This window comes from Electrophorus electricus, chromosome 15 (genome assembly GCF_041902795.1).
Source record: "Electrophorus electricus isolate QZ-2024a chromosome 15, ASM4190279v1, whole genome shotgun sequence".
In the NCBI taxonomy this organism is placed as follows: domain Eukaryota; kingdom Metazoa; phylum Chordata; class Actinopteri; order Gymnotiformes; family Gymnotidae; genus Electrophorus; species Electrophorus electricus.
The window spans coordinates 6,016,927-6,038,963 of record NC_137511.1 but is presented as its reverse complement, the minus strand read 5'-3'; the positions used below and the strand labels follow the sequence as shown (position 1 = coordinate 6,038,963).

The following is a 22,037-nucleotide window of genomic DNA, read 5'->3' as shown; positions in this document are numbered from 1 at the left end:
TGGTCATCTTGGGGTTTGGTGATCTTTCAAGCAGCACCATGGACCACCATATTCTCCTGTGTGGGTATTTATGATGCCAGTGCATGACCACGACCCAATCTCATTGGATTAAAGGATATAACAGTCATGCCAACTCTCCTCTTGCCAATGTCAACGTGAGCAGCTTGGTCTACACACATTCAAGAAGAAAGTGGAATAATACACATTTATCACCTATTCCAGCCATTAAGCAATTAATCTTATTCCCATATTACTTGTTAGCATGGTTCTCGTATGGTCTGGAGTCATTTCTGCATTTTCAGGTTGTGAATATGTGCTGGGCATCACTTCTGCCAGCTGGACAGTGTGGAAACCAGAAATGTTAAGCTGTTTTGCTTAACCAAAGATATAAATTAACGTGTTCTAAAACTCAGACAAATAAGGAGCAATCACAGTTAGTTAGTGTCATTAATCACACTCTTGCAGACAGCAGGACTAAGCTCTGGAAGTATTTGTGAATATACAGAGAGAGAAAAAACGATGAGTCAGGCATGGAATGAATGAGACTCCCTGTGTTCATCACATTTCATTGAAGAGCCAATACCACTGCGTTCTATGCGCAACACTGCCTTCCTGAAACATTTACTTCATGAACTGGGGAGAGAGTCTACTGGTGAAGTTTCAGCGGGCTCAAGGAGCTTCCTTTATGTCTTTTAGTTTACACCATGTGGCGAAGCATGTACCCTTTCCAGCTCTCTGTAATGCCATTCAGGCACTGAATCTTTTCAGTTTGGAAGATGCTGGTAAGATCAACTCTTTTTAGCATAAAGCATCGTGATAATTGGAGAACAACCAGGAGGCCACACTTAAAAATATCATACAAACTCACAGTTAACTTTTTCGGAACTAAGGTAGATTTGTTCATAATTTAAAACAGCTGTGGTCTGCACTTTAGTCCCCCAGACTTAATTTGGACTCTGGCTTAACATGTGGAAAAATCATGCTTATTCCAACTATTCACAAATAAAGGTGTAACTCATCTGCAAAGGTGACATGCTCATGCTGTATGAACTTGATGACAGCACAAACCAGTAAATCAAAGACATAAATTTGCCCTTTCAAAAGCAAGCCAGTAAACAGGCTGGTGTTTTCTACAAGTACCCAATTCAAAGTGAGGTGACCAGTGCCCAAGCATTAACTGTTATACGTATAACGGACATATTATGACATTACTTGACATTGCTTTTCCATGAACTTGCCCAATGTTTAGCACATTTCAAACACAAACCCATTCTGTTTGTGCAGCACTGCCAATCATCTGTCCTTGCACTAAGAATTGGATGATTAACCTTCTTCTCAAAACAAGGGGAAATATGCTGAAGTAGCAGATGGAATTGAGTTCATTACATTACATGACCTGACACTATAACCCCAGAACCACCTTACTGTATGTATGAGAAGTGGAGTCAAAATTCTTTGTATATTGTATATAGGACTCACTGAGAAAGAGAAATTAGTTGCACTACAGAAAGTTTATTGATCATATATGAGCCTGTGCCAAAGCAATGTTTACATCAGTTTCAACATCTGTTTCTTTGCAAGCCATACCCTATAACTACTGAGTTCTCTGATCACTACTGAGAGGCCCCTGTGTTGAATTAACACCTACAGCATTGGCTACAAAAGGACACATATGACAAACTCACTGAGTTCATTTAACAGTGGGAATTCTGATATGTGAGCAGAGATGTAGGCTAAGCTTCTCTCAGACAGTGATGTAGCAGTCCTGAGGAAGGTCATGGCACAAGAGGAGATAAATCAGCAAAAGTAATGCAGAGTTTATTCCTTAGAGGGGCATGTGATCTCCTGCTGCTGGCTCGGGGAAGCCTGGGCCCAGCTTAAGTGCCCCAGTGAGGTGGACCTGTCAGTAAGGATGCCTTTTCCAGATGCTTCTGTAGAGCAGAGACAGCAGAGACAGCAGAGACATATGGTGGCGCCATGTGGGTGCTCTCGCTCTCCCTCTTGGCACTCCAGTCAGGTCTCGAACCTCCCTGAAAAGACCTGGCTTGTGAGAACCGCACCAGTCCAGGAAACTACAGCTCCCAGCCTGAACAGAGTGCAGTGGTGGCACACATGCTGCAGTTGGTCCCAATAAATCAATGGGGCAAATCCCGCACTGCAGCCCATGCCAAACCCCCGCGCCCTGACAAACGAAAGGCCCACCTGAGGAATGGATGCGGCACCTCTGTACGCTGCAAATGGAAAGGAAATGTCACAGGCTTAGCCAAGGAATATGGGAATTTCAGCAGGAGAACTACGGGAGCACTCAGGAAGTGCAGCAAAAGCAGCCAGGTGACACTGAGCGCAACTGGACAGACCATGCTGAGTGTTGCTGGGATCTGTGTCTGTCCTAAGCCATCTGACATGAGCTGACACTCCTAGCTTCCTATTGGAGGCACTGCGCCAATGTTCAGTTGAATGCGAAGATTGTGGCCAGACTTGAGGCTGACGAGCCAGAAGGGATGATGCTCTGATCTGTGCCATGAGCTCATGTCAAATGCATGAAAATGAGTGAAAAGAAGGTGCCTGTTCTCTCCAAACAGGGCATCTAATCCCTTTCACCTGTCAGTATATCAGGCTAATACCGGAGGGAAAAAATGCAGAGTTGAGTGCTCTTTAATCCAGAAGATAGCCAAAATATTTTATGCCCTCATGGGATATTCCACCAAATATATGAATGACCAAGATATTATTCTTCAACTAGTACACTACCTTTACCATGAGAATGGTTATGTAAAGATCTTATTATGTGAAATGCACACAAACTGTGAATTAATATGGCAACAATTTATACACCAGTTAATATATTCTTTCCTTAACACAGATTCAGTTCATCAGGACAGGCTCACCAGTTTACTGTGAGTTTTGACAGATTAACTCTGATTAGGAAAGAGGGTGATAACTCACATCCGAAATAAAGAGTGTGCACTTTTAACAGATGTACAGCACAACCTTCTACTGTTCCTCTGGCTCCTCATGTTGCAGGGCTCTAAGCAGTCATGCAGTAGCATAAAGGTTCATGTGTTCAAGCTGAGAAAGATTCAATAACATGTAGTTTACAAGGCCATAACTCCAGAGTAGCCTTTTTAAAAACCAACATTCGAGCTCAGTTTAAGATACAGAACCAAGAACCCTGGAAAGACAGTTAATGTAAAAGCTTGCTTGATCTTTCTCTTAAACAATGCTGCTCCATCCACACATTAAAAAGTTGATGAGTGCCTCATGCTTTGTTAAATTGGACATATAGCACCACCTCGTGGCATTTAGATGAGTTGTCATGCTATTTTTGAAAGTAATATGCCAACGCCATTAGAGCTAGATATGGTCTACTCTGCCTACTATTGCCAACTACAACATCAGAAACTCTTCTCTGGGCTCATGAGGTAGGCACCCCCCTTCATTGGAGTTTCACTGAATTAAGCCTGTGAAACCTCCAGAAGGCTCAATGGTGGGGTCTGGCTTAGCAGCCTCACCCCTCCAAGCTCATTTCTAAACAAAGCTGCATCTCTTTAAACATAAACCCAAACTAGCCACCCTGGTGACTAAGCCCATTCCCAGCTGCACTGACAATGCTCCCACATGTTCAGTGCACCCAGTTCCATATGGGCTTTACACACTAAGCCACTAGCACACACAACCCATAAAATCCCCATTGCCCTTCCCAGTGCCTAAGGCCATATCCAGCCCTACTGGCACCGTAAATGTGTACTCAGCACCACCAGTTCCACATGGAGTTTACCTATAATATTAGCAAGCATTCCACAACACGGCAGATCCATTCTGACCTCCCTGGTGACTAAAGCCACTGGCCCCGTTAATGCATGCTCAGTGCTACCGGTCCCAGCCGGATCTAGCACATTATACAATGACACGACGACTTCAGCCATTCCATCTTTACGGTGCGTCTCTCATTAACTAGTCCCCGACTTGGTGCTCTCCTTAAGTAGTCTGTGCTCTCCCTTTCAGCTACTTCTGATAACTCCTTCACAGCTAACCCTGAATTTACGGCCTCGAAGGCTGTGATGTGGCAGACTTTGCTACAAATCCCCCAACACCTCACATCCCTATGGGTCTTATATTCACTTGCCACCTGCGTTCTCTCACCTCAGCCACCAAGTCTGAATAGTTCAGCCTTTTCCCTTCACAAGCTTCATCCAGTGCATCCTCAAAAGGAATTGTAAACTCCATTAAATAAACTGTCCATTTACTTTCATAGTATAACACCATGTCCTGCCTCAGCGCAGTTACTAGTACATCCTAGTACAGTACAGTAGGTTAGAATCCAACATACCAGTGAACCAGAATACTGTAGAATACGGGGATCAATGCTGATACCTAGAAGTACAAAATACATAAGGTCTATCTTAAACAATGATAAGTGCTATAAACAATAAGTGTCAGAGTTTGTTAAACAATATAAACAGTACCCTACAATAAGTACTAATTTAGTCAATCAATATGGGAGCAGGGTCCATTGTCCTTTAAATATTCTGCAAATAGATAGTCTGCAAATAGTCTTCATAAATATTATGCAAATAGTCTTCAGTCTGCGTTTGAAATACGATATACAATGAGAATATAAACTAATGAATTAAAAAAAACAGATAGAATAGAAATCAAATTTAAATGATGCAATATTTTCTATGTATCTGCTCAGAATCAGTATTATTTTTAGATGCACTGCATTTCATGGACAACTGCTCACTCATGAGCTCATTCAAGAGATTAATACCAAAGATTCTCCACAAGAGGGCACTATAACCACTCATTTAGGGTTTCTTGATAAGAGTAATGCTGTAATTATTCAGCTAGTAGCAATGTCACTGTGTTTCCTTGTTTACTGCATGCTTTGTCCACAGCACATTTTGAGAAACGTGCATTGGTAAGAGATGGCTGGTAATGTGTTTGCTGTGACCACCTGAACGGATACCTTGCCAGAGCAATATAACCTTGACCGCACTTTCTTCTTCACACCAAGTGAGGGCTCTCATGTACTGCCTTCCAATCCAGAAATAGCACAAAGGAACAGAACAACTATAGGTAACCTCTCACCATCTGGCTCCGGTCCAGAGCCCTGAATAAAGAGATGTATTCAGGAGGTGCTGCAGTGGAAGCTGCAGTGTAGGCAGGAGGCTTTACTGCAGCCCCACAGAGGCTGCTGGAGCAACCTGGTCACATGACTTTTGGTGCCGTGTGGGTACGCTATAATGGCCTCACTTGCAAACGCAACAGTGTGTTAATGCCCATTTTGACATGGGCCGCTGTTCAGTGATGACGTATACAAACAATAGGTAACTGAATAGGTTACTACTTTGGTTGTGCCAATATCTTAATGACTAATGAGAAGAAACACCTAACGAATATAAAGGTTTGGAATCCTCAAACAGAGGCTCTCCACTGCAGCACTCCATTGTCCAAAACTCACCATCTTATTTGATCCTACAGTTGCTCCCGCCTGTAAAGAGGGAGAGTCTAGCAAGGACACATCCTATAAGGGCATTATCAGATCAGAAGGCAAGAGATTTTATTATTATTGAGATGCTTGTGCTCTTACTGCCCTGCTATGTTACTGCACTAATGTGGTTATTGTTTAATGTCTAGTGTGAACTTAGATGACACCTGCATTTTTGTCAAACCAAGAAAAGGTTTGTTTTTTAGGTTAAAATCTATATGGCCGTTCTGTCTCATTTTAAAAGTACATCTAAATAAGTGGCAAGGTCAATTTGCAAATGTTAATGTGAATGTGTAAATATAAGAATATGGTTCAGAAAAGGAGATATAAGGGAAGAATGATTAAATTATTTTTCTTATAATTATTTAATTATATGAATTGCAGAGAAATGTATTAAAAAGTTTGATTATCAAAGGAAAACTGCTTACCATACACTAAAGGTAGAGATGATTAATGCCACCATTCGAATGACATCAAGTTAGGAAAGTAAACAAAGCTTTAGTGAACTCTGAGGGATTTTCCCCATTCTGGTCAGGTAAGCAACGTCAGTGCCTTAGGATGTATTCAAAGCAATGTTTTCATGTGTGCTGAACTTGGAAGCGCTTTGTCAAACCGCTATGCCGAGATTCATATCTGACCTGCAGCAAGGGTGGAGTTAAAGCTGCAACTAGCACAGTCATGCCAAAACATGCAGAAGGAGAAGTTAAAAATGATGGGTTAAGAAGGTTGGCTGACTGCCAGTCAAGCAAGCTTGTTCTACTGGAATAACTGCACACACTACGTTTCTTTAAGCCATTGACTGCAAGTGACTAGTATGTGTGTAGGGTATGCAGAATGCTGCAATTTGAGTGTGAAGAACATCCCAGAACCAAACTAAACAGCAGCCAGCCTTAAACAAGACTCTAATTAATAGGCTACTCAAAAAAATGTAGATGTAGATACCTGTTACACAATTACTGCTTTTTTATTAAGAAAAAAACGAGTGGGTGTACTATAACTATGTTATCAAAAAAAATGGTACTTAGGAACCGTGTAGTATGAAAATGTACTGTAATGGGTTTCTCACAGAGTAGAACTAAATAGGTGTGAAGTGATACCCCTTTCACACATAGGCCTATGCAGATTCATGCAGAGCTGTTACTTCCAGTTCATGCTTACAGATAAACCTTTTGTAGTCATGAAACAGCATTTAGCCAAACCTGCTCAGCTAGTTAACAGTAGCAAACTGATACCGTCTACACCACCGTCCAAACTTTGAAGATTGTCCCTTAGCTAATACGGGCGTGGAAATGTAAGGTTTCTCTTTAGGAGAAGAAGAGCTTGCATTGCTACTAGAACTTTACAGTAAACAAGCGAAGAACGAGGCGCCCGGACGCGCCCGGACGCGCCCTGACGCGCGCCCCCGTGGCAGCACGGGCTGGAACCTGAGCGAGGTGAGACGCGTTGGAAAATGACGTCACACCCCATCCCTCAAGCGTTGGCGAAAAGAAGACAGAAAAGCATTTCGTTAAGGCGTTTACTTATACCTTATATCTGGGAACTCCGTGTGCAAGAATCGATGCAGTGAGACGGCGCCAAATAGCTGTCCGTCCCTATCATTATCGCTTCTGAAAATGTTTCGGTGTCTTTCAGGAACAGGCTGCATGCGCTATATAGAAGGTCACAAATCGACGTGTTATTTTTTGCTCTTGATACTTGTCTATTTATTGTACTTGGTTTTGGGGGCTGTTGTTTTCTCTTTGGTGGAGTTACCCAATGAGGATTTACTTCGACAAGAGCTTAATACCGCGAAACAGCAGTTTCTCCACGACAACGAATGTTTAAGCGAAGAGCGACTGGAGGCATTTTTGGCCAAAGCACTAGAGGCCAATAATTATGGTGTCTCGGTCTTAAATGATAGTACAATAAACTGGAACTGGGATTTCACATCTGCATTGTTTTTTGCAAGCACAGTCCTCTCCACGACAGGTAAGCAAAAACTAAATTCAGCTTTCCCTATTTCTCCTAACACTGTCATCAAAAATGAGACGTTTCCTGTCAAACCTTCGGAACTCTTCCTGCTTTGTTTTGTTTTGTTTCCATATAAATCGCCTTTGTAAAAGCATCTAATCCCGCTAACTATTGACTATGTTATTATGGCCTCTGTATCCTTGACCCCTATATAAGGGCTCCCCGCAAAACACAAAGAAAAATAGCAGTAATTAGAGATAATAATTTATGGGCGCTAGTGTCTTGTCCCAGTTGTCTTGTATGTCCTCACCATGTTCTTTCTCTATAGGAAATGGGATAGAATTTCCCATGATTAGGTAATTTAATCCTGCATAAAGATCATTGCAGGATCTCCATAAACCCTGTCCTCCTGATAGCTGCCTGTGGCCTCCATACAAAAAGCATTGTCCTATTGCCTTGTCTAGAGAGTATTTCCATTGGAGGGCTCCCATAGCCGGTTTGAATCAGATCACCTAGTTCAGTATACTTAAAATTAAATGTTGAAAAAAGAGTTAAGAATGTTTTATGTTTTTGTGTGCTTAAAATTTAAAAATGCACTACCTGTGGATGTTTGACTATATTTAATAATAATTTACTAGGTGGCTGTTCTTCTGCTTGTTCTGTTCTACTATACTGTTCGTGGTGTTATTTTTTCTTTTATATATTCAGATCTCTCTGGCACTGTTTTGATGCATACGCATGTAGTCATTTGGAAAAATGTGTCTAAATTACTGTGATTTTGCTTGTGTTTTTAGGGTATGGCCACACAGTGCCCTTGTCAGATGAAGGCAAGGCTTTCTGCATCTTCTACTCTGTGGTGGGCATCCCCTTCACCCTTCTGTTCTTCACAGCGGTGGTGCAGAGGATTATGGTCTTCAGCACGCGCCGGCCGGTGGCCTACGTGCAGCGGCGCTGGGGTCTGTCCGGGTCCTTGGTTTCAGGCGTCCACGCTTGCTTGCTGGCTGCCGTGGCCCTCTGCTGCTTTTTTCTCATCCCTGCCGTGGTGTTCTCTCAGCTGGAGGACGAGTGGAACCTCCTGGAGTCGTTCTACTTCTGCTTCATCTCGCTCAGTACCATCGGCCTGGGTGACTACGTGCCGGGAGAGGGCCATAACCATAAGTTCAGGGAGCTCTACAAAGTGGGAATTACTGGTGAGTGTGAAACCCAGTGTGAAACAATCCGAAAGCTGTGATGAGATTTGTTGAAAGTAGAAAAGTAAGTGACTTGTAATTCAGAATTACAGCTTTTGTTTTCACATGCCAGGTGTTTCCACAATGTTACTGCAATGTCGCTGTAACGTTGATGACCATCTTTCCCCTCCAGTTTACCTGATTCTAGGCCTAATCGCCATGCTGGTTGTACTGGAGACATTCTGTGAGCTTAAGCAGATGAAGCAGCTGAGAAAGATGTTCTACCTCAAGAAAGAGAAATCAGAAGACCGTCTGAATATACTGGACCACGATCACCTCACCTTCTCCTCCGTCTCTGATCAGACCACCCCAGCCAAAGAGTGTAAGACAGATCTCTTTGATGACACTGTCCCCGTAACACCTGAGGATTAGGTCATGGGCCATAAAAATGGATATCAGCCTTGACAATCAATGACCATGTGTTTTGAAGCAGTGAAACTGCAGAAGTATACAATTTCTAAATCTCTTTATCCTTTAAATGTCTGGATAACTGAGAAATAAAGCTGGGCTAAACGCAATGTGTTATTTTTTTAAAAAGGGAAGGAAATAAAGACTGTATTGCTTTTTTTTACTTTTTATTTTTCTTTGAACAGTACAATATGTCATTGACAGCTAAATGCAGTTGTAGGGTGTGTCCACATCTTTTTCTGAAGATCCATTGCTCTGCACAGTTTAGTTACAACCATAATACAGCCGTTTCAGTTAAGCAAGGTCCTCTGTCATATCTGAATGTTAGAGCCATGTTGTCTTGGAAGTAAACTTGTTAGATTGTGGTAGGTAGATTTTGAGGACCTGATTTGAGAACCCTTGTAGGAGAGACTCTTTAGATTTGAATGAATTTTAGTTTTAATTTTTAGTTAATTTTAATTTTAAGCAAAGTAGGCTTCAAATGGAAGAAAATTGAAGCATATGTCTAGGCTATTGATTGTCATACATCATGAATCACAGACTGAATGAAGAATGTGATATTGTAAGGGTACCTCAATCAGTTACTGTCTTGTATTACTGTAAAGGTTGTAATTACCGACTATGCCATGTTTATATGCACTGCATTGGAAGGTGAACATTGATTGTGTACATATTTGAGTGTGATTAAGCTAGCTAATTAAAGTTTATATGGTGGTGATTTGAGTTACTAGGGACATGTCCCTACTGACACCACACATTGTCAGGTACTAATTTTGTGTAAAACCTTCACAGTCATAGTAAGTTTAAACCTGCACATTCAAATATTTGTGTTTTGTCCTCAATTCACATTTGAATTGCCTTAACTGGAGCTGGCTTTGATTTTTATACAATACTTCTTGCTGCAACTAATTTGGTTGTCCATGTAAGAAGATTATTGGGCACTGAATTAGGAAAGGGAACTGGATTCTTTTACACTGATTTAGGGTTTACCTTCATTTTTTGAAACGCTACATTCGAATTTCATTCTGTAGTCTGTACAAAAAAAATTTAAATGATTGTAGTATATCCTTAACCACCTTGACTGGTGAGTGTCAATGAATGAAAACCTTGCCAATATTTTGTCACCAAAGCTCTTGTTATTTCAGACAGGAAATGGTTATCATGTAGACTGAAATGCTTAGTGTGTATTTAAAAGAACAGCCTGGATTTATCTGTGCAACTCTGGTTAGTGCAGGTTTGCTGCTCAGGTACATTAGTTGCTGAAATAGTAGTTACTGAAAATGTATGCCTTGAGACACTGTCTTAAATAATGAGACTAATTGAATAAAAATATATCACATTTTGGTGTGAAAGTGGATAATCGTGAAGGAGGGGCTAAGGAATTAATGAAGGATTTGGGAGTTGTCTGCAAAACATCACAAGGCGGGACATGCACAAACAGCAGTATGCTGCCCCCTTATGGGCATTCTGTGCCACTGTGAGCGAGTGTATTGTTAGGCTCCATGCTGGTGTTTGGTTGGACAGCTGGGTTAGTGAGGCCTTGTCACCCATGGCAGCTGTTGACAGCCTGTCAGTATGCCTGCCAACTGTTCACAGGGATGTTTACCCTGCTGGGTGGAAGAGGATGTGATAATAATTTAATAGCCATGCTGAAAGTGAGCATGGAGGTTATACAGGTTCAACAAAATAAACTGGCCATGGTCACCCTAACCGTTTTGAAGTGAGGATTCTGTATATTCTTTTACAGTAGATTGCACTGAAAATATTTGTTCAAAACAATCTCTGCAGGAGAAGAGAGAATTATGTCTCCTATAGGTGAGAAACAACAAAGAGGGTAAGAGACAGACCGAAAGTTTTCAATCAAAACTCTGACAAAAAAAGAGTTCCCTTATGACACTACCACTAAAGACTTAAACCAAAACGGGCAGGCCACACTTACATTATCAAAACTTTTAACAACCAGTAATCCTACAAAACAAAAATTAATTAATGAAGGATCCAACCTCTAGCCTAAACAAAGCTTAAACAACCTTAATAAAAACATTTGGTCTGTGGACTGGTGAGCAGTGAATGGTGGGGTGTACTTGGCCAAACCAAACAAAGAGCTGTTCGTCATCAACTGATGGAAAGGTGTTTTTATAGCAAATGCTGTCTGGAACAACCAGTCAAATCCCAGAGAAGGCAGAGCATTCCAACACACAGCATTACCAACCCTAAACAAACACACACACACCAAAAGGAAAAAAAAAACCTAGCAGGCAAACACAGGACATATCAGATCTAAAGTTTGCTCATGGATATGTTTCCTTTGTCTTGTCTTTGCTAAACTCTTAATGACCCACCCTGGGTGTTTCTGGAGTTTTTCCCAATGACCTTTCTACTACTCTGCCCCCCTCACATGCCCACTCATGTCACTCACGTGTGCTCACCAGGCAGCTGTTGGGTTTTGATAGTGTGTGTTGGGCCCTCAGTGTTAGTGGCGCCAGTCATATAAGGAAAGAACATCACTCCCTGTAGCATTTTCCATTTTGAAAGTGTCCGGCTGCTTATTGATGAGCCCTGGCAGGATGTTTGCCTGACTAAGCACAGGTCTCCTCTCTGAGGTTTGCGCTAGGTGGAGAAGCTTCCTCTCGATCGATGAATGCCAACCCTCTATGTGCAACTCCTGCCCCCTCCGTCCAGACACACACACACGCACACTCCTTCCCACACCGCCCAGCGGCAGCCATCTTTCAAAATCTGGCACTAGTCAGCGATGCTGCCACACTGCAGGGACAAGATCCCCACACATGATGTGCCAGAGCAATGCAGAGAGGGGATCAAACTCCAGCATCTTCTGCACTGCTGCGGCCACAGACAGACAGGTAACTAGTTTACATTCTCATACTCCAGCAATTCTTGAAAAGCAGCGTAATAATTGATCTGAATGTAAATATTTATCATATATGTCTTTCTCAAGTTTTCTGATTAATTTTTTTGCTCTTTAAAGTTTACAGATAATATTTGAGTTCATAGAGCAATCTGTAAGTCTGCATGATTTTTTTTTTCTTTCTTGGGCCTGGAGCCAGTCATCTTTACAGTACTGTTGCCTTGACAATACAAACATAAACAGGTTTAATTTTCTTTGCTGACCTAAAATCCACCAAACCAAAATTTTGGAGGATAAATTTGAAAACTATAGATATTGATGCAGTACATACAAGTGAAAAATCAACCAGGTAGATTTTGGGAAATTATTTTCTTCTCATTACTGACAATATCTTACACGGTACAAGTATTTACAAAACAAAGAGCTAAAGAAAAACAAAATATGAAGAGCATCAAATATTCAAGAAAGCTGAAAATTTATTCTAGATATTAGATTCCTTATAATAGCTACCGTGTGACTCAACCGCTTCAGACATGAGTTTGAAGCTATAAACAAACAGGTTTCGGCAGGAAATCGCTTGTCACCTGCATTATTTTCAAGCATTTGGGTTTCCTACCAAATTTATGTTGACTGATCAGTTAATTTAATTTAAATGTCTTTAATTTCTGAAGCATACACAAAATCAGACATAGTACCTAAGACAAATACTGGCAGTGAAAAATTGATTGAGTAAACTATTTGGAAAACTGTTTCCCTTCACATAACTACCCTTACGTAATATTTGGCTCATTCATATAATGACATATTGTGAGAATGAACAACTTCATAAAGTTTAAGGCATAGACAAAATGGCTTCAGCCAAGTGTTCTCTAAATGTTGTACTTATCATTAGATCGTCAGAGCCAAATATCCATGCTAACAGCTGGAGCACACGTGAGAGCTGATGTGATGAGCTTTCAGCGCCTATATGACTCTAAACAGCCTATTTTAAGATCCTTAGAGTTCACACAGGACAAACTGTGTCCGAAGAGGTAAGATAAAGACACCCTACCTTGCCTTATCGATCCCCCCTCACAGTGCTCCTCCACTGGCTCTGTTGATCCGGGGATGGTGGCAGTGCTTAGCTGCTGACTTCACTGCAGTTTACCTGCTCTGAGAAAAAAAAAAAAAAAAAGTGCTGAGACAGTATTTTGAAAAGAAGCCCGCTGTAGCTTTCATTCTGTAAGCCCCTCTGATCACTGACGTGTAATTAGCCTTACAAGTTCTCTCTCACCCCCTCAGTAAGAGGTCTGCTTGTGAGCACCCGAAGAACACAGAGCTGCACTTCAGAGCGATATGTCATTTTGTTTGATCTGCAGCTGTCTGATGTGGGGTATGAAGAACTTTCTGATGTGAGAAACACGAGCAGGTCATATACGACCGATTGATGGCTAAAATGAAAGTACTGAAGGGTGATTGAATATTTATGAGTAATCACCACGCAAACGTCGCCTGTGGGGTAGAATCTATACAAAGTTTAATTTTGAGCACTTGGCTCGTCTTTCATCCGATTGTGGAATTAGCCATTTTAATCCACTGAATTGAAGAGAAAAGCGTTGATATTCTTACAAAGATAGTACGATATATCATTATGATGCTTTTGTATGTGGCTCCAGCGTACCAGTGCATTCACGGAGCCGGGTGGGTAATTGCAGGCTGCTGGGTGAAGGAGTCGTTAGCGGTTCAGAGTCGCATTCAGACAGTTCCGTTCGCATAATAATTCGTTTTAGAGGACCTGTAGGCTGCGTTTGACTGGAAGGAAGTCATGTATCCTGTAAGTCCTGTATCACCGTAGTCGTGCAAACCGCAATCGGTTCAATCATTAGCTCAGTACAGGAGCTGTTCTATACACTGGCCATAGAATTAGTCTCGCTATATTTTATATGGTCTCAGGTCGGCTCATCGTTGTGTCAGAGTTGGTTGCTTGCTTGACCCAATCATTTCTTACAAGGAAAAAGAAAAAGATTGCTTTACATTAAGCGTAGGCGAATACACGCATTGCTATCGACCAGTGCGAGAGGAGTTACAGAAAGTAGCGACCGTGCCGACGACAAATACAGGCTGACTTTACAGAGACGCAGTGCTGAGTTTCACTGTGGTTTTCTTTTGGTCACGTTTTCAACTCTCGTCTCCTTTGTTTGCAGAGGAATGCGAAAATCTCCCGACATGAGTCCACGTCGCCTGTCAGATATCAGCCCCCAACTTCGACAGTTAAAGCACCTTGTTGTGGACGAGGAGATAAAGGAGGAGATCAAGTCTTCTCGATCTGTGGAGGACATAAATAATGCGTCCATAGAGGAGCGCATCCTGAGAATCACAGGGTACTACGGTTACCAGCCGTGGAGCACAGCTAACGGAGGTGGGACCGTACTGTCATAACACCTGACGCTTAGATGTAGTGATATCCTAACATACTCAAACTTGCTCTATGTCTAACTTAACATATACTCACTGCTCATTTGTCAATTACATTTCTTAAACTTTAGTATTCTTTTTCAAATGCATAATGAAATCTATTTTTCTTGGCGTTTGAATAAAAGCACCTATCTAAAAGTTTAATCATACCAGTAATCAGGGCTGTCCACCACTGCCTGACATTTGAAATTACTATTCTTTCTCCTATAACCTGAAAGCACTTTTGGATGTTATTGGGGAATAGATGGGTATCCCACACTGGGGTGAGTGATAGATGTTTAAAACTAACAAACACCAGCGCATCAGTTTCACCTACTCTGCTCAACCAACTGCAAAAGTAAAGAGCAGTATGTATGACTGATGATATTACATGATAAAGTATTTTATTTCCAATATATGATTGCTAATGCACACAGTTGCTAATTGATCTCTCTTAGCTCACTTGGTAGAGCATCAAACTAACTATAGGTCATGGGGTAAATTCCCAGGAAGTTTGTGTGCTGTCATACTGCTAACTATGTAAGTCACTCTGGGTAAGAGTGTTGGCCAAATGCCAGAAATGTAAATATCAAATTGTAAGTAACCCTGTGGGATCTACCACATCTCTGGTGCATGAACAAGCATGAAATAGTAGTAAAGGAAGTAAAGTAGAATGAATACAATACCATAATTACAACAACAAAGAATGAATGTGGACATCAGAAGGTTTAATAAGCCATTGTTTTCTGGTGGGTGTGTTGGGCCTGTTGTCTGTAGCTGAATATGATATTATTGCACCTCTGGCTGGATTAGACTGTAAACGAGAGTGTAGCAAAGCTGAGTCATCGGAGCTGAGGGAAGCCTCCTAGCCCTGCTCGCTCATGTCCTGAACAAAGCCTGATTTATATGCAGTCTCATGCACACCACCTCAGAGCCCTGGTGTGTGAATGCACACATTGAGAAGAAAATAAAAACTTGAATTCTTTTCCTGTTGCTGTGGAGAAAATGGGCAATACAGCGGAAGGATAAGAATCCTGCATCTGTCCTCTACACTCACTGAACCCTTTAAAGGTGGGAAAGCGCCCGTATAACAGGGAGCTCAGAAAAAGTACAGCATACTTCTTTACCAGAGAGTGCTTAGACAGTGTCGCATGAGAAACAACGTGCCCTAGACAGCAATGAAACATCAACTGAATTTGTGCACTAAGAGAGCCCTGAGGCACTGCATTAAAATATACTGTGGAATAAATCAAGAGCTTTTGCTCACAGCTTTAATTCATATATTGACCGTTCTTAAAAATATATCAAATTAATGTTTAGTTTCCTGAGGGCTGGAAAAGAACTGAGTTGATCTTCATTACATTTAAAAATCCAGCAAGAAACTATTGGTTTTTATTATAGAAAAAGACTTATTTCCATGATAGCCATATGCAGTCAGTTAAAGAGTGAGGCTGGGACAATAAGGTAGAGAAGGAGGTGGACCCTTCACTGGGTAAACCCTATCAAAAGTTCCTACTTCTCTATTGAAGAGTTAAATAATTTAACAATTCTTTTTTGTGAGATAAATAGAACAACAAAAAGGATAATTCAAATAAGAAATTTATTTTCTAAATTAATTTATAAATATATTGCTTCTTCATGAATGTTTGATAGGGGGAAATTGGGGAACATATTTTGAATACTTTTCTGCATATCATTTGTCCTGGATATTATTATGGTTTAGCAGTGTTTTAAGGACTAAACATTGTATATTGGTGTAATCAGTGTTTGCGCTTGTTCATTCCAGCTCCTGCTGTTTTATGGCCAGAACTGGCTCACTTTGGCTGTTAGCGCGTGGCCTCTGGCATGGCCAGAGAGACTAATCACCTCTCTCATCCGCATCACTGCTGCTTGGGGGCAGTATGTCTGCCACTGAGTTCCTAAGCCAGCTGTATGCGCCACTGTTGGCTTGATTCTGGCTTGGCACAGCCTGGGGTAGGAGCCTTACAACCTCCTTACAGCCCTGCTGGAAAGGTGTGAGTCAAGAGTCCAGTGGGAAAATAACCAGTGACATACACAATTGTCTGTAAAACTGTATTGCTTGAATTCACTTGGATTGTTTACATTAATTTAGTTGTGTATTTATGACAGCATAAATGAGTGGAGACAATTCTTTTCCGTTAATGATCTGATTAACTCCTTTGGATTAAATATGGTAAAGGAGACACAAAGAGAACATTCAACAGATAGCTCCCACGTCCCATGGCGGGCTGTCCATGTGATAAGTGGGAAGGGGAGAATACCGTTACAGAACCACCACCCCCCCCCCCCCACCCCAAGGGTGAGGCTCCCGTCACATCCACCCCGGGACAGCAAACCCCAGTCCACTGTGGCTTGACAAAGCCTGTTGCCCACATAGTACAAGGCAGGCTAGGAGCCACCAGTAAGGGAGGTCTCTCAACACTTGAGGGGGAAAGGTGGAGTCTGTGCCTGTCCTGGAGTCGTACGGTGATGCTCCATGGTGGATCTGGCAGGATTGAAGGTGCAGTGACGATCAGCGTCAGCATAAGCCCAGACAGGGCCGGAAGTGCTGCAGCGACTAGCGGCGGAGCATCCTCAACCGGACCGGAAGTGAGGCGGAGATCGGCGTCGGCAGCCGGCTCAACAGGACCAGAAGCACTGTGGTGATCAGCGACAGCAGCAGCCTCGGCAGAACCCAGCAGAGACACACAACGTGACGCACCCACATAGGCAGCAGGTGCAAACGATGCCAAATGAGGTGGTGCCCCCGCAGACACAGTAGGCACACAAACAAAAGTGCCTGTGGGAAGACGGGCACGTCCGCCCAGGGTCCAGGCATGCCGGGACAGACCTCTGCCAACACATCGAAAACCGCCCAGGGAGAGCCCATCATGGAGGTGAAGTCCTTGAGGCAAGTCCTCTTCCTGGGCACACCTGGAAGAGAGAGACAGAGAGAAGAGACAGCAGTAGCAACCACAGGAGACCCAGCCGGGCCCACTAGACCACCCACATAGTGTTCCCAGAGGAGCCAGTCTGCTCCCCATGTGCCCAGCCTGGGAGCACTAGGCCCCCCGAAAGAAATTCCAGGGCTGTTACCCTCCTTGGCTGGAGCGGGCTGTGTCCTCCTTCCAGTGTGGCTGCGAGCTCTGGTCGAGGTCCTTTCCTCAGTATCCAGGGATCCAGGCAGCAGCTTTGGATGTCAGCGATAGATAGCCCTCTGGACTAGGGGAACATCCTGATCAGCAGGCTGCCTTTTGACGCACGCCTGCTCTGAGCAGTCCTTCCGTCGAGAGCTTCGGCATCCTATGGTGGTTGGTCATTCTGTGACGGCCCGAGTGCCGCAGGGCAGGGAGCAGTATGCACAAACATCCCTCAGTGCAGACAGTTTATTAGCACAAGCCACAAATGATAAACAACAATGGCACTCACAAAGAAACAAGCCAGTGCAGCGCGACATAAACAATACATAAACAGGAGCATGAAAGGCAACCATGAGCGTAAACACTAGCACTAATACCAACATTAACACTTACATGAACAATGACTGACTGGCTGACTCTCACTCTCACTCTCACTCTCTCTCTCTCTCTCTCTCTCTCTCTCTCTCTCTCACACACACACACACATACTCACACACAGGGGTTTAAAAACATACATAATGAGGTGCACAACAAGGTGTGTGATAACAGGTGTGTGATAACAAGGGATGCGTGGTAACCAAAGGGGCAGTCATAAAGAGAACTATCAGCAGATAGCTCCCACAGCACATGGCGGGCCGTACCCCTTGATAAGTGGGAAGGGGAGCGTACCGTTACAGTATGTTTAGAGTTTAACTGGCACAAGGTCAGTTAATTATCCAAGCAACTTTACAACCAGTATATAAGCTATGTGATTTTTCCAATTTGAGGTAATAAAAAGAGTGTTTACAGGGAAAAGAGGCCTAACATTGCATTAGACATATTAATAACATAAAACATAAGGGAGCATAGAGATTCTGTGTCCTTTCAGAATGATTTGTGTACTGGGTAGAGGCCTCTGCAGGCTTCAGCAAAGGATCCTGGGTAGGTTTTGGTGGACCTCGGGGTAAGTAAGATATATGACCTCTCCGCAGGCTCAGGACCATATAGGAAAACAATCTTCTTTAGGACAAGGTTAAGAGAAGTCTTCACTTGGAATGTGGTGGTAATGGGTTCCAACTGGTCTGGGTGTTGAATATCAGTTTGCATATGTTGACTAATGTATGGTTTGGATGTAATGGTGGCGAATGCAAACACTAGTATGTAAAAAGGTGGGATGAATACATAATCACTTCTGACAAATGTATAAAAATGTGGGCTCTTTGTTTGATTGTTAGACATTCTATGGAGGGTTCCTCAATAACGCTTGTTAACACTAACCTGCAATAAAGGACGGAACCAGCTATTCTCTTCTACTAATTCTGCAGTCTGCCTCTTTATTTTATATTGGAATGTTTAACTTTAAAACTAGCTGACTGGGGATTTAGGAACGACAAATTACTGCTTGACATTTACCTAAATAATTTATAGAAAATTGTTTGACCACAGCTAAACATCTCAAACACTCCTATCCCTGCATGTTGTGTCTGTGTCTACAGTTCTGGAGCAGTCGAGCAGAGAGAAGGCAGATGCTAAGGCAGACGACCATGAAGGGACAGGCCCGGTGAAGTCGCGGAGAGCCAAGACGGAGCAGAGCGTGCGTTGCGGCCTGCGTCTCACTGCAGACCACCTGTGTCGGGCAATCTGGGGCGTCGCTGTGGTGCTGTGCGTCTCCTCATCCTGGTCGGGCTCCACCCAGCTGGCCAAGCTGACCGTCCGGCAGCTCGATATTCCCTTCACGCTCACCTGGTTCTCCACCTCCTGGAACTGCGCCCTCTTTCCGCTCTACTACCTGGGACACCTCTGCAGCAGCCAGGACAGACAGAGCCCACGGCAGCGCTTCAGGTGGGAGATGCCTGCTGGCCTTTAGCCGATCAAGCTAGCTCTGCACTTTTGATTTTCTGAGCTTTAAAGGCCAAGCCCCTGGACCTTTTCCCGATTCCCTTAACTTGAGTCCCACATGCCTGTAGTGTTCCCTTTGACAGATCAGCCAAGACTGTAAAGGCTTCAAAGGCTTGCTGTAAGCATATGGCATTTATTTCTTTGAATTTGCAAATAACAAACAAAGCCTTGCCTTTGTAAATACATGTGTCCAGTATTACGTTTTGACATTGTGATGGTACTGGTGTCGTGTAGGTGCACGCTGTGTGATGATGAGTGTCTGCGTTTTTGTATAAGTATAGGGAGTGCTCTCAGATCTTGGGTGACGACGGGCTGTCTGTGAGGACACTACTGTCACGCGTGGCCCCGTTCGGGGTGCTGTGGACCCTCACCAGCTACCTGTACCTGCAGGGCCTGCGCACGATCCCACCCACGGACGCCTGCGCCCTCTTCTGCTGCAGCCGTGCCTTCGTCTTCCTCATCTCGTGGATTGCGCTGCGCGAGCGCTTCATAGGGATCAGGGTGAGATACGCCCAGCGAGCCCTGTCACTACTAACCATGATGTTTAAGGTGTCTGCGAGCCTCTCTCTTAATTAAAGCCAAAAACTCTCTGTCCTTCTCGTCTGCATGCAGATCGTCGCTGCTATTTTAGCTATTGCAGGCATAGTGATGATAACATATGCAGATGGTTTCCATAGTCACTCTGTGATTGGCATTTCCCTGGTGGTTGCAAGTGCTTCAACAGCAGCCACGTATAAGGTGAGCCACTATTACTGACGTGCCCAGGTGCCCCTACGGCTGAAATACTGCATTGCTGAGACAGCGTGATGCACGAGTTTGCTTGCTGTGCTCTCTGCAGGTGATGTTCAGGCTGGTTTTGGGCAGTGCCAGGCTGGGCGAGGCAGCTCTGTACCTCACTGTGCTGGGAGGAGCCAACCTGCTCTTTGTCAGCATTGTTCCGCTCATTTTGCTCCTCACTGGGGCCGAAGACTTTGGCCCTCCTGCAGACTTGCCTTGGCCCAGCCTGTGTGCCATGGCTGCACTTCTTCTGGGTAAGGAGCCACACACGATTCAATCCCTTCATTTTACAAAGTGATTATACAGCTTATTGTAGTATTATTATTGTAACATCCTGAACCGTCGGTTTGTTGTCTTGACCTTCTTTCCTTTCTGCTCCAGTGTTCAACTTCCTGTTAAATTTTGGTGTTTTGGTAACATTTCCTACACTGATTTCTTTGGGCATTGTCCTCAGTGTACCTGTGAATGCTGGTGAGTAGCCTTCACATAGGTGTTTGTAGAATCCAGAATTTGGTATATAATCTTAAATTTGAATTATCGCAAGACCTGTTCGTTGGTTGTAGTGCCTTTGCTCTGACTGATATAAATGTCCCTACACCATACTTCTTCCTCATCTTTCCAGTAATAGATCACTACACATCTGAGATCCAGTTCAATAGCGTGCGTGTCATCGCAGTGTCCATCATCTGCCTGGGCTTCCTGTTATTGCTTCTGCCAGAGGACTGGGACCAGTGTCTGCTGCAGCTGCACTCCAAGTTGTATAACAGAGACAAGCCACAAGAGGGCACTAGAGATGCAAACTCCGAAACAGGGCACACGCAGTCCAGTGAGACTAGAAACTCCGCTAAAATTTCTCCATTAAACTGAACTACTGGGGTTTTTTTTTTTTGGTTTTTTTTTTTCATATATTCATTCTTTATTGACCTGAGGAGAAGCGCTTTTGCGTTTGGGCTTTTACAAATCAATAAAATTGCGAAAGATGGCAAACAGCACTTACATGGAAAGATAAGGCATGCACTGTGATTGTGGTTCGACTGCAATAGTGCATTTGCTGGGTAGAAGGTGCTGTTGCTATCTGGTGCACAGGGAAAGAAGCCCTATGCAATAGTAATGTTGGCTTAAAACCTTTTGGTTGATATTGTCATAGGTTGTTAAACATGTAACAGGGTGAATATTGAATTCGGGATTGAGCAAGTTGTTTTAAAAACAGCTTTAAAAACAGAATTGTGTTTGTTTTAATGTTTTTTTCTGTTCAGCAAAGCACCAAACTGTACAATGTAGCATCTTTTGCATTATTTGAAACTAGCAGTGCTGGATGAGAGTCATTTCAGGATTTGCTACAATACTACTCTATGTTGGACTATTATACCTCATGCAGGTGATTGTACAATATGGCACTTTATTTATTGAATGCGTATATGGATAAACGGAATGTTATTGTTTAATTTCAATACATTGCCACAGTTTTCACAGTACTGGTGTTGTACTATAATCACAACCTGGTTGACTAGCTCTCATTTGGCTTTTAGAGTGTCGCATGGGCTTTTATGTGTACCTTTCAAAAAGAAAAATGCCCAACGGCTCATCAAATTAATATTACAAATAATATATTTCAAGAACTGTGGCAATACTTTCCTACCCTATTCCTGTGGAATTGTGGCTTACTGTAAACCTTTGTAAGGAATGATGCAGTTTTGTTTTTTTTTACTTTGACATGCTGAATAACTAAAATAAAAAACTTAAAAACATTTTAAGAACATTATTGTTTTATAGAAAATACCAGATACACTTAGATACAGTGTCACCTTATCAGAATAAACTCACTAAAAACAGAACTTTACAAGTAAACAAAACTAGGAGAA

General features: G+C 42.9%; 2 protein-coding genes across 2 annotated transcripts; both read left to right on the top strand.

Moving 5' to 3' along the window:
* Positions 1-6,802: 6,802 nt before the first annotated feature.
* Positions 6,803-10,783, top strand: kcnk1a (potassium channel, subfamily K, member 1a). Its single transcript, XM_027010397.3, has 3 exons — positions 6,803-7,459; positions 8,236-8,631; positions 8,804-10,783. Exons 1-3 carry the CDS (start codon positions 7,105-7,107, stop codon positions 9,040-9,042), a joined length of 990 nt encoding a protein of 329 aa, XP_026866198.2. The 5' UTR covers positions 6,803-7,104; the 3' UTR covers positions 9,043-10,783.
* Positions 10,784-11,856: 1,073 nt separating this feature from the next.
* On the top strand, positions 11,857-22,018 carry slc35f3a (solute carrier family 35 member F3a). The gene is made up of 8 exons (XM_027010455.3): positions 11,857-11,942; positions 14,131-14,345; positions 18,996-19,341; positions 19,680-19,899; positions 20,011-20,136; positions 20,237-20,429; positions 20,557-20,646; positions 20,798-22,018. Exons 1-8 carry the CDS (start codon positions 11,884-11,886, stop codon positions 21,040-21,042), a joined length of 1,494 nt encoding a protein of 497 aa, XP_026866256.2. The 5' UTR covers positions 11,857-11,883; the 3' UTR covers positions 21,043-22,018.
* The last annotated feature ends 19 nt before the right edge of the window (positions 22,019-22,037 follow it).